The sequence below is a fragment of the Chrysoperla carnea genome, chromosome 1, assembly GCF_905475395.1.
Source record: "Chrysoperla carnea chromosome 1, inChrCarn1.1, whole genome shotgun sequence".
NCBI lineage: Eukaryota > Metazoa > Arthropoda > Insecta > Neuroptera > Chrysopidae > Chrysoperla > Chrysoperla carnea.
Window position 1 is genome coordinate 118,205,697 of NC_058337.1, and position 12,923 is coordinate 118,218,619.

General features: G+C 31.2%; 1 protein-coding gene across 3 annotated transcripts; it reads right to left on the reverse strand.

Annotated features, from left to right (window-relative positions):
- Positions 1-57: 57 nt before the first annotated feature.
- LOC123304908 (enhancer of mRNA-decapping protein 4) lies at positions 58-11,109 on the reverse strand. 3 transcript variants are annotated; one of them, XM_044886458.1, is made up of 13 exons: positions 11,065-11,091; positions 10,899-10,979; positions 10,627-10,832; positions 8,896-9,097; positions 8,337-8,494; positions 7,909-8,206; positions 7,385-7,799; positions 6,354-7,101; positions 4,796-5,350; positions 2,784-3,321; positions 2,104-2,257; positions 1,801-2,027; positions 58-621 (listed from the first exon to the last, which is right to left on the reverse strand). In XM_044886458.1, exons 2-13 carry the CDS (start codon positions 10,970-10,972, stop codon positions 441-443), a joined length of 3,756 nt encoding a protein of 1,251 aa, XP_044742393.1. In that variant the 5' UTR covers positions 10,973-10,979; positions 11,065-11,091; the 3' UTR covers positions 58-440. The 3 variants fall into 3 exon arrangements, with proteins under 3 accessions (XP_044742393.1, XP_044742391.1, XP_044742390.1); XM_044886456.1 differs by having other exon boundaries at positions 11,062-11,091; XM_044886455.1 differs by having other exon boundaries at positions 10,899-11,109.
- Between the last annotated feature and the right edge of the window lie 1,814 nt (positions 11,110-12,923).

Here is a 12,923-nt window from a genome sequence, read left to right on the forward strand (position 1 = left end):
ATTTATTATTAAAAATATACTTTTTTTTTTGTTCAAACTAAAGACTTTCAAATAAATTACATATTTTAAAACCATGATAATACTCTTCTCGTCTCTTGTATAACGTCAAATAATATTTTTTTTTTTTTTTTTTTTTTGTACAAAAAAGCCTCATAATTCTGTTACACATGCTTTAAAACAATACATATTTTTTATTGCTTTTTTTCATTTTTTTTAAAGTAAACTTTGTAATAAACCACATCGCGCGACGTTCTTTTTTTGAAATAAAATCTGATTTGCTTAAAAAATAATCATTTCGCATTTTGATTTATATGTCGTCATTTGGATCCTATTTGGATTCGATCGATTGACAACACCAGTCACCATTCTCATTAATAAATCGTATATTTTGTTTAAAAAATCTTTTGGAAGTAATTAAGTTATTTATTCTTTTAATTTAATTACTGTATTAAAGAATGTGTCGCCATTAAAAGCATTTTCATTTGCCGTGTAATTTTATTATTTGGATTACAATTTATAAATGTCGTTAATTGTCTTTGTAATTCTTTTAGAACAATTGGCATATGTTCTCGTGTCATTGGATTTGTTGTTTGTAAATTCATTACTGCTTCTTCTAAGTATCTGAAAACAAAAATTCAAAAGGTCATTACCACATCCAATAATTTTACACGATGATCAATTAGAAGTTTTGGAGGAAATAATAGGTTACAATTCAAACGTGTTAGACATTCAACACCTTAAAAAGAGTAGGCAAGGTTGGTGTTGATTTCATGCCCAGAACTAATAACTCTGATATCTCGAAGAATGTACGTTAACTACCTCGAAACATGTTCGCCTATTAAAAATTACACACTTAATTTTTTTATACTTTTTAGGTTTTTTTTATTTTTGTTTGTTACGATTATGGCGGATTTGAGATTTTAAATCTCAAATTTAAGAATATAATATAAAATATAAGTGGTATATTTTAATGTTTTTAAAATAAGGGGTAAATCATGGTATTTGATACAGGAATAAGGAAGATGTCACCATGCGCTAGAGAAATAAGATATAAGCTTAGTAGATAGAAATTTATGCACCCAAACATCATGCAAACCCGAGAATTTGTATTTTTCGGTTCAAAATTTCATAGATTTTTTGAAATTTAAAAGGAAAATCGAAACAAATTTAAGAAAGGATTTAATACAATTCGGTATAAAGAGTAATTTTAACTTAAAAAAAAAAACAATAGTCGAATTCATTGGACGATTTGTGAACTCTACAATATCGAAATCCAATTCGCATCTGTATATTTTGCGGAAATTTTCGACGTTTTGGACGATTTGTGAACTCTACAATATCGAAATCCAATTCGCATCTGTATATTTTGCGGAAATTTTCGACGTTATCTTAATAAGACATTTATCCAACGGTTAAATAAATTGAATGTTTATGTTTTTATTGGGTTGTCTTTACCCTATATTGGAGATTTTCGGCGGGTTTCTTAAGCAATATTTATCTAACCGTTAAATAAAGAAGTAAAATTGAAAAATTTTGATTATGATTTAGATAAAAATCTCAATCAAAAAACTTTAACTTTTTCAAACTCTTTCGAAGGTTGATTGCCCTGAAGACTGTTAATCCGAGACTGTTTTCTAACCTTGTTGAGGTGTTCTCATTGTTATAGGATTGGAGTCGAAGACACACAATTTTTAAAATGTTTTTAACGAGGTTTCAATGAAAGATATTTTGAATTTTGAATAATCAAAACAAGGAAATTTAACTACAAAAATTTAACAATAAAAATTCAATAATACTTACTTATATTTAATTTCCGTATGATTAGTCATATCAGCGGATAATTGTTGAATTAATGATAATAAAACGTTTTGTTGTAATAAACATGGCGTTTGATTAAATATTAATTGTGGATTCACTTTTTCACAAGTGTATACCACTAACGATAGATCCGAAGCTGATAATGCTTGCTGAAATGCTGCATTATATTTACCTTGTGATATTAATTGTTGAATTTGTGCTTGTTGAACCTAATTCAAAATAATTACAAGTTTTAAATAAATCATTTTTATTATATTTATCTTTTGGATTAAGCTATATTTTTACCTGTGAATCAATTATATGTGGCGAAGGTGTGACAGCACGTGATTTAACAGCATTAATAACACTATCTTCTAGTACAGCAGCATGATTACGAAAACCTTTATCAATTTGATCTTTAACTTCTTGTCGAATTGCTAATTTTAAATTTTCTTGAAAACTGTAAAATTTAAAAATTATATTTAAATCAAAATTCATAAATAAAATTAATAAAGAATCTGTTTTGAGAAGAAAAATAACTGAAAGCAAATTTTTAGGCGCCAGATTTGAGATGATTGATAATATTCTTTAACTTGTTGTAATTGTAAAAATTGGACGATTATGTGATGATATTTGTGAATTTCCTATTATTATCTACACATCTAAGAAGAGTTTGGTCCAAAAATAATAATATTAGAGGGAGTTCAATGGTGTTCCAATTCGATTTTGTCTAATTTTGGTAGTTAAGCGATTAAATACGTTTATTTTTAAATGCGTTATTAGCAAGGTTTAAGGATCTGAAGATTAAATCTTTCTTAACTTTAAATCTCCGAGCGAGATGTTATCTATAAATATAGTTTCACTACTCTAGCAAGGATTGAATCGGAGTAGAATTCTACATGAACTCAGGATCGGAACCTTTAGATTAGGTTTGCTGCAACAAACACTGCCCCTTTTCCTCTTTTAAAGATAAATAGTTGACTTACCCAATAAATGTTTTTTGTATCTGCTGTTGTATTTCCAACGATAACGTACTCGATATATGTTCACAATTCGTTCTAATTGCCTCCACTGTAATTGTTTGTAATTGCTGTACCATATGATCTCGTCCACTTTTCTCATATTGTTGTTGAACTTTTCGTTGTTTTTCTAAATGTGTTTCTAGACAAACTGTATACTCTTTCGTACCGCAAGTAAATGTATCATGTATTTGTTGAAACATTTGTTGGCATGTACGTTCCCAACCAGGTAAAATCGTGTTACCGATTGTATCCTTATAACAATTTTCAATATATGGACGTAACGATTGTGTTACAGATTGTCCGAGTACATCCATAACACTTTTACTATGTACTAATTTTGTTATGTTTTCCTTTAGTAAATGATCGGTGGTAGTTAATTTTTGTGTCATTTCCATATGTAGTTGTCGTTTTAATGGTTCCAGTGACCCAATTATTTCTGGGATTATATGTTTTTTTATTTCATTTGTGATTATTGTATCTAATTTATCAATAATATTGTTGCCTATAAAAATAATAACAATTAGGTTATATTTAACTGTTCAATATATCGAATTTCATTTCTGAATAGATTTGAACTGTATTCGAGGTAATAAAATCGAAAAAACTGGTGCAAACTGTTCGTATGAAGGTGTAGAAAAAAATCTATAATCACCAAATTTGTTGATAAAAAAATTTTAGCATAACAAGTGAAAACAAACAATTGACTGAGTTAATTGTTGAAATACCATATATAGACAGTTTTGACCATGTATAGACAATCGTTTGTTTTTTGACGTCACGTAAATAAAGATTTCCACTCTTAAATAGCCACACATAACTGATATTCCCATATTAATACATACTACAAAATTTTCACCTAATTAGCGCCCTCGTGGATAAACAGTGATGTTTACAAGAAAATGTTTCAAACAAAAGTTGTTTATTTTTTTATAAGGAACATTTTTTACATTTAAACATTTGTTCTATCTATAACGGTTAACAAGATGGGTCCTACGGACCCAAGACCCAATTGACCTATGTTGCTCATTTACGTACTCGACCTCACATTTTACGTCTTAAGCACACTATAAGAATTTCAGCTTGATATCTCTTTTCGTTTTAGAGTAATCGCGATGACAGACGGGCAGACGACAGACAGACAGACATACGGAAATGAACTAATTAGGTGATTCTATGAACACCTAAACCAAAATTTTTTTCGTAGCACCAATATTTTTAAGCAATACAAAATTGGGACTAAACTTAATATACTATGTATATTTCATATACATGGTATAAAAAGTGATTATTTTTGGAACGCCAACATCTCGAAAACGGCGGGGTTTGGTGAAAAAAGTCCCAACGTTAGGTTATTACGAATGCGCGGCGTGGTTTAAAGACCACACTTTCTGGCCAAACTAACTTTTTCTACACCCTCTCACGAACATATTGAGCCCGGTTCTGTAAAAATTGGAATTTTAGTTTTAAATTTCGACCTCAAATGCCTTTTTTTCTGAACTAATTAGGCAATTTTTATCACGTATATAGCAGTGTGAAACGTTTGTTTGTTCTGTATACACAAACATACAAATAGAATAAAAAACGAAGAGGTTATATACAATTTGAGTCATTCGCATAAAACAGGATTGACGGAGTTGGTTACGGCCTAAACCGAATAGCTAGAGAACACGGATTCAAGCCTCGACTGTATAATTTTTTCGTATCTTTTTATTTGTTCAAATGAAACTATATCTTCTGCGTTTTCCATTGAATTGAACAGTCTCATCCTCATATGTTAAGTAGTATAATGTGTTGAGATAGAAAAAGCTTTTAAAAATGTGTTTCATAATAAAAATGTGTAAATAGACAGTGATTTTACAAAGAAAAAATCGCAAATTACAAAGTTTGTTATTTATAGCTGTCCTTTGCAAGAGAATCTATTAAAAATCTCTCGAAGCAAACCTTCTAATCTTTGTAAAAATATTTTATGAACTTACCAATAACTTGTGACACAATTGACATTAACGATTCTTGATACTCTCGTTCTTTTTTCGATCTAGACACCATCCACTGTTCCAACATAAGATTTTGTTCATGTGTATGCCGTTGAAAGCTTTGTTCAATCTGTTGCGTTAACTGTGTTTTCAGCTGATTAATCGCTGTTTGTGTTTGTGCACTATTATTTGTTGAATGATGTTTATCTAATTTATTCACTTCACTAATTTGCCGTGTTAATTCTAATAACAGTACATTCTGTTGTTTTATTTGTTCTTCTAGTGTGCACATTTTTAATCGTAACGTTTTATCGGTTAAATTATTGTTATTTGTGGAAGAAGTTGAATCGATTAAATCATTATTATTGGATGAAGATGATGCACTAGGTGGTGCTGATGAAGCTTGTGGCGGAGGCTGGGGAGGTGGTGCGTGATGATGGAAATGATGTATATGATGATTTGGCATACGATTCTCTTCACTTTTAATTACTTCATCGACTTTCATGATGGCCATTTTTGGCCATTCATCACCTTCTTCAATTGCTGAGATATTGTTATCTAAATTAAAAAAAAAAAAAAAATTCAAAATTTCTGATGATTTCAACCAATATCTTAAAAACAGTAAGCCAAATTGGTTAACATTTAATAAAAAGACCAAGGGGTCCTCTGTGTTCTCCTTGAGATCAACCTGTCACCCGAAAGCAAGACGTTTCCGAGTAAAAAATTCTCATTTAAGCAGATGAAACTATAGGATTCTGTCAAGATCAGACGCCACGCAGAAAGCCCACAGCTTCTCCGGCGGGATTTCTCCCAGATTTGATGGTTCCAAAGTTCCAGTTTCAAACATTCTGAACCTGGCGCTCTGCAGATTTCTGCTGGTGCAAGTAACATATATGCATGTTTCATCGTCCTCCATATAGGCTCTACAAGTGGGATCATTCAATCGGCAGTATCTTGTCAAGATTCCTGCCATCCTTCTCAACTGTGCTCTATTTTTTTTCCAGGAGAGCACAGTCGAATGGCCTAGCTGTGGTTATACACAGTTTATCCCGCTACATGTCCTGCGCAAAGTGTTAGTAATCAAGATGAGCTGGTCGTAGCCATTCCTTGATTGATATCTTACAAAGTATACATCCAATTATCAAACAAACGCGAGTTTTGTAACTTTTGAGTTAGAGTTACCTCACGTACTGGATTTTATCCAAATTGCAAACAAACTCTTCAAAATTCAAATCATTTGACGATTGGCTGGTTATTTTCTAAGGTATCACCCGAAGTTTCATATCACTATCAGATGATCTATATCATCTGATATCACTGACTATAATTATGCGAAAATTACAGAGAGAGTCTATTTGCCTCAAATTCTGATAAAAATTATTTTAGATAAATCAGAGCCAAAATTCAAAATTCTTAGGTTAACTTAGGGGGCTCGATAACAATTCGTTTAGAGAAGATCGGAAATTCAGGAATACCCTAAAATATAACGATGACCAGGCTAGAGATATTCTCACTTCTTGATTCTATATTCTTAATTTTCTAGTTAAATTCATTAGCTTACCTTGATCATGAGAATCATTTGTTAAATTTTCAGTCTTAATAGTTTCCACATCCTCAATTTTCACATCACTTTCATCATAAAATTCATTATGATAATTTGTCGCTGAATTCAACGAAAATATTTCTTGTACTTCCCGGCTAGGACTCGAGCCTCCACTAGCGAATGTTGTAGTTGAAGATTCTTTTGGCATACGTTGAAAAACAATTGATTCTTCGTCCACACCTCCAGAATCATCAAGATCTGGCACCTTAGTAATAGGATCAGTCTTATCAACTGTGGATACCACCGCCGTTGTAGCCGGATCTATCGAGGAAGTTGATGAACTCGCTGACGATGCTGTTGATTGTGGTTGAGATGTTGGAACTTGTACATTAGTTAATTCATCAGAATTATGTCGTATTGGTGAATTAAACGAATCTGGGGTCATTAAATTTAGCGGTGTCGTTGGATTCATAACCTCGAGCATTAAATGATTCGATGTGATTTCTGCATCCATTATATTGTTGACAACGGTAGAGCTTTGTTGAACCGATTCAACAATTGCATCATCATCTTCGTCCGCTTTTGAATTGCTGGTTGGTTTATCAGGTAAAAAAACAATGCTCTCTGTAATTGTTGAGATTGCTGAATTATTCGTAGCTAATTGAGGTTGATAAACAATACGACATTCTTGTAAACTTTTTGGCTGTACGATATACATACGTACACTTACTGCAACTATGTTACCATCTTCGATTTCTATGCCATCCTAGAATGCAATAATCGTGTTAAATAAACAATGATGCTTAATATAGTTTGTTTTTGAGGATTAGTCGAGAAAATTAGGCATTAGACCAGGGCAAAATTCCGCGTTAATAGATTTTTAGAAAATGCAAACAAGTTCGTAGTTGAGTACTGTTTTTTCAGTTTTATTCCCTCGATTAGTTATACAACTACTAGAAGAAAGTTAAATTAAAATTTTGTTAATAGTATTCCTGGATAATTTCTAATTTTCTCAGTTTTGTGCCACTCTGAAATGAATTAAAACTTACTTGATATAAATCTTCAGTACTCGATGAACATTTTAATTTTCGTACACCTGCATCAATAATACCAAAACTCAAAATTGGAGCTTGTAAAAAAAATTGCGAAAGCATTTCCAACTTTGCCGATGGTTCATTTAAATCTTTATGTATTTGACACACATATAATATACGATTTTGTATGTCTGATAATATTAAATAACCAGCTGAATTATCTAGACCAGCTTTAAGGCAAATTGATGAAGATGACGAATTAGTTGTTGACGGTATGGGTGGTGTTGTTGTGGGAGCCGTGGATGGTGTTAAGATTGTTGGATCCAATTTAAAATGTATGGTTTGTAAACATGTCCAGGATTCACATGACCATACTTTTAATTCGGAATTATTATCACATCCAGTTATTGCGAATTTCCAAAATTGCACACTAAAAATAAATCAAAATCTTATATTGATAAAAAAAATGAAAATAAATGTGGATATCGAGGCGATAATTTATCGCCCCGAAAGTAAAAATTTAATTTTAAAATACATACTCTGGTATAAATGTTAATTGATCATCTAAGAAAAATAAACAAGACAATGCTTTGCCATCATGCGGTTGCCATTGATGAAGACAGCGTGGTTTTGATTCGTTATGCATATAAACTTGGAAAAATTTCACATCTCCATCTAAACTAGCCGTTGCTAGAGCCGTTCCATCTGGTGAAAATGCTGCATCAATTATTGGTAATTTATGTGCATTGATTTCCAGAAAACCTTCTTCAATATCATTAGGTTGATGTGGACCGGCACCTTTATACTTATTCACTTGAGCCACATTCCACATTTCAGCTGTTTAAATAAGAAAATAATTTTGTTAGCAGTTATTTTAATCGATGCACATTTCAAATATTCGCAGGCGTAATAAGATTTGATGCTGTTGAAGAAGAACAACATCCGTGAACATGTAATGAAATTTTACCTTTGCTTCCTTGCGTTAAAACCAATAATTTAGCTGTATCTTCATCGGGTTCACAATTTGGTTCCTCGTCTGGTAAATACGGACACCATAGTATTCGATGATACATTGGATTCATAGTTGGATCCGGTGTATGGACAATATGCAATAGTAGCGTACATCTAAATATTATGTGATTAAGGAGGTAATTAGACCAAATTGTAGAGTTAAAAACCCAATTTAAGGATATCATCGCAGTTCATCTATATTACGGACTAGTCTAACCAATTGTCGCTGTAGTTAAAACCATCTGGCTATAGAAATTACCTAAGCTGGTCAAATTTTAATCGAATATTTCTAGAATTAATTGCGTTATTTTCCTTAATTTATTTGTGTCCTCCTTTTCATTATAAAAAAGTGTGATATTTTGCCACTATTAAATAAATAAAAAGCCGCACCCGAAGAAAAGCTCTACAGTAATGTTTTTTTTCAGTAACACGGAACCAAGGCCAAAAGTCACCACGATAGTCAAAGGGGCAACACTTCTGCGAGTATTGTACTGTAAAGCTTAAAAAAAGGATACATAATATTTTTATCTTCATCGTGATCCACATTGTGAACGAATAATGAGCCTTCTTCATCCACACATCCAAGGATGTATTGAGTTGGAATGTATGCGAAAGCAATATCTTGTATCTGTCCTTTCATACCACGTAACAGAGCACGTTGTTCACTATCTCGACTAGCCACACGAACGATTCCAATATTTTGTGCAGCTTTCTGTACTACTAGGCAAAATAATATATTAATAATAATTATCTACAGTAGACGCCGACAGCCGTTTTTTGGTTATGGATCAAAATTAACCAAAATGAGAGACAAATTTATCGAGAATATAATTGCAGTACGCTTTTAATGCCATTGCATCCTGCCCAATTTCATTACTTAAACTTTGTAATGAAACAAAAATGTAATTTATTTAAAATAAATGACTAATTATCCAGTCAAATTACACTTTGAAGGTTACAAAAATTCCCATAGAGCTAAAAATTGCTATGAATGTTCAGGATACTATTATAAATGAATTGTGAAAAGTCCCTATCAATCCCCCTTGTGCAAAAAATTTTATTGAGGGGGAGTTTGCAAAAATAGGTTTTTCGCGTTTTTCAGCAAAACGGTGAGTTTAACAGCAAAAATAGTTCACACAAAAATTGTAGATCATTTAATTTGCTACAAAATGTGTCTCTGCACTTTTTTTCAAGTGCTGCCATTTTTGTGATATAGCATAAAACTATTTTATTCGTAACATTCACGTTTATATACATTTTTGAATCGTTATACGAGTAAAAATATGATCAAATTTAAATATTTTTAGAATATAAATCAACGTCAAGAAATCCGTCACTATTTTTATTTAGTAGCATGGCCTGAGTAACATCTGTCTTCCATTCAATTGTCAGTGTTGTTTCCTGCTTCGTTTCAAAGATATCATACTCCACAAAATACTTTTAGTCGTAAGTATTGAAAGAGGTGGTGAATTTTCGGAATACCTGGTTGACCAGACATCTGTAAAAATTCATGTGCAGTGTCGAAAAAATTATACTCGAAAGAGTAGCATTGATGCTGTGAAAAGACAGCGCCAAGAAAAAGAATTTGGTTCTTCAAAAATAAGTCCTCATATTTTTACTCGTATAACGGTTCAAAAATGTATTACGAAAAAAATAATTAGTTCAATTCTTTGAACCGCTATATCACGAAAATGGCAATAATTATGAAAAAAGGTGTATAGACACTTTTGGTAGAGAATCAGATTATCTATAATTTGTGTCTGAACTATTTTTGCTGTGAAACTCATCGTTTTGCTGAAAAACGCTAAAAGCCTATTTTTGAAAACTTCCCCCCTCAATAAAATTTTTTCCACAAGGGGGATTGATGGGGACTTTTCACAAGTCATTTATAATAGTATTCTGAACATTCATACCAATTTTTAGCTCTATGCGAATTTTTGTAACCTTACTTATATTTTATGGACTAATTTGACTGTATAATAAATAGATAACATGAAATTAAAAAATGGGTCACTCGATGAAACGGCAAATGGTGGGTCAATGGTAGTCGACGCCTAACATATAGTAGTATACAGGATGTTACAAGATCTTACTAAACTAAAGCGTTCATAAAATTTTCCAATGCACTAAATCCAGTTTAAACTAGACTCAAGACTGTTTAAAAACATGTTTAATCATGTTTCAACATATAAATGATATATTTTTTTTATTTTAAATAAATATGAATAAAACACTACAAATTTTACCTTTAATTCCATATGCAATATATTTGCCACTCATATGTACAGAAACCAATTGTCCCATATACAATCTAGACTCCCAATTATAATCGACAATACTCTTCAACTTAACTTTCGAACTCCCATGATTATGAACACCTCGCGTACAATTTACAATCACATCTTGGCCCACAATTTCTACTGCTTGCGTATCTTCAACTCCATTTAAGTTACTATCAACAAGAAAAAAAATTAACTTTACAAAAATTAACTTTATTTGGAAACTCAAGTTTACATACATTGTTTGAGTAATAAGTTTTGTTGGTGTTTTATTTAACTCTTTTTTATCAGTAACTCTTGTCCATACATCCATTTTTTTGCTATTTTTTGGAGTTTGAAAAAGTTAAAAAGTCATTTATGCTTTCATATGTGTTACTAAATACTAGATTCTACTAAACTTACTACGTTTTATTCGTTTTAAATTAGGGGATAGTATTTTTACAGTAAAAAAATTTTGTTCTAGTAATGAAAGAATGTTCTCGTTTTTATTAATTTTATTTTATTTGTAAATAAATTCCTATATAAAATATAGAGCCGGTTAGGTTTTTAAATGTTTGACACATGCCAAAATGGCCTCTTAATTTTAGTGCTTAATTCGTGTAGATAATATTCAGATCGTTCTGTGCATTTTTTATACAGACTGTAACACTCTCCAAATCCTTGTTATTTTGATTAGGTACTATTAATTTTTTTATTTATTTTCATTTTTCAACAGTTTCCATTTTTTCAGCTTAAAAGTAGCTACAATAAATTAGAAATTATTTATAATGTATACTCATTCAAGAGTTTTCAGAATATTTTATGTGAAATAAACTAGACAAAAAAAAAATTTTTGTTGTCCACTTTGTATCCAAAGAATGTAGTAAGAGTAAACTCCAGTTATAGTTTATTTAAATCTTATTTTATTTAAATAAATATAATAGCTTATTTTTTATTTAGAAAGATATATTCATTCTTTCTAGCTGCTTAAAATATGCCTTGAGAAAATTGGAATTATATATTGCCATGCGCAACCGGTGGCATGAAGTATAACTTTATCAATTAGGCTGTACACTAATTTAGTAACTGTGCATATTTTTTGTTTGCCTCGACCAATATAATATTGTTAAAAATGGTAGAATAAAATTTGGGTGTAAGATTTTCAAAAAATTGCCCTATACAGTCAAACCTGGGTAAATGATAACTGGATAAGTGAGAAAACTCTATAAGTGAGAGTAATAGCCAGGGCCCGTCATTTTAAGCTCCCAAAATCTCTATTAGCGAGAAACAGAAACCTCTGTAAGAGAGAGTCGTTTTTCCCTCACGGACCCCCATAAGTGAGACTGCTACTTATCTATACCTCTATAAGCGACAGTCGAGCTTTATTTATTTATATTATTTAGGAGGAACTATAGCTACAATAAATACAATAAATATTATATATTTACTACATTCGTACTTGCTGTGACTGGCTGTGACTTATTATTGCTGCGTACCTCTATAAGAGAGAAATGCTACCCATGTATACTTGATTCCAAAAAAACTGCCACAGTTAAAACATTCTAAGCGTACTCGTCATATGTTATGTTATATTAGTAACACTTAGAATGTTTTAAAACGAGCATTTTTTTTGACATAGAGATACCTGCATTAGCGAGAAACTCGGGTTAGTGACAAACCTCTATAAGCGAGAATGAGATTGTGCTCCCTTGAACTCTCGCTTATCCAGGTTTGACTGTATATAAGTTTTATGAAAATACAGTGTGTAATTAATTATGGACCAACCGTATATGCATAGAATAAAATATAAAAACATCAAATTCCTGATAATTATTGAAGAAATCGTTATTCGTTATAAGATTTTGTAATAAAAAAACTAAAATTTGCTAATATTTTGCAATATTAATTACTTAGAATTTTTATTTAGTTTTTTTTTTTTTTTTAAATTAAGCCTATATGCAGAAGTCGTGTGAGTATTTCACACCTTTAAGGTTTCTTTTCTATAACTTTTCACATAATTTAAAAACAGTTTTGCAATAATATTAAAAATAAAAATTTGTTTACATCAAAATTGACCCAAATAAAAAAAATTAGATGACATAGTCATGAATGAGTTATAATAAATAGTACACTTGCTTCCATCACAATTTCTCCAACCCCCTAAAATTCCGACCGTGAAATTACATATGAACAACGAGGTCGGCAAACTCCAACATCATCAGTCACGTGACTAAATCAAATGTATACGTGTATAGCGGTGTAGTCCGACGTCGGTGACTCGATGG

Coding starts and splice junctions, on each gene's coding strand:
- LOC123304908 (XM_044886455.1), bottom strand. CDS start 10,972: ATGGATGTATGGACAAGAGTTACTGATAAAAAAGAGTTAAATAAAACA. Junction 10,833..10,898: donor AAACTTATTACTCAAACAAT/GTATGTAAACTT, acceptor TCTTGTTGATAG/TAACTTAAATGGAGTTGAAG. Junction 2,028..2,103: donor CACATATAATTGATTCACAG/GTAAAAATATAG, acceptor ATTTTGAATTAG/GTTCAACAAGCACAAATTCA.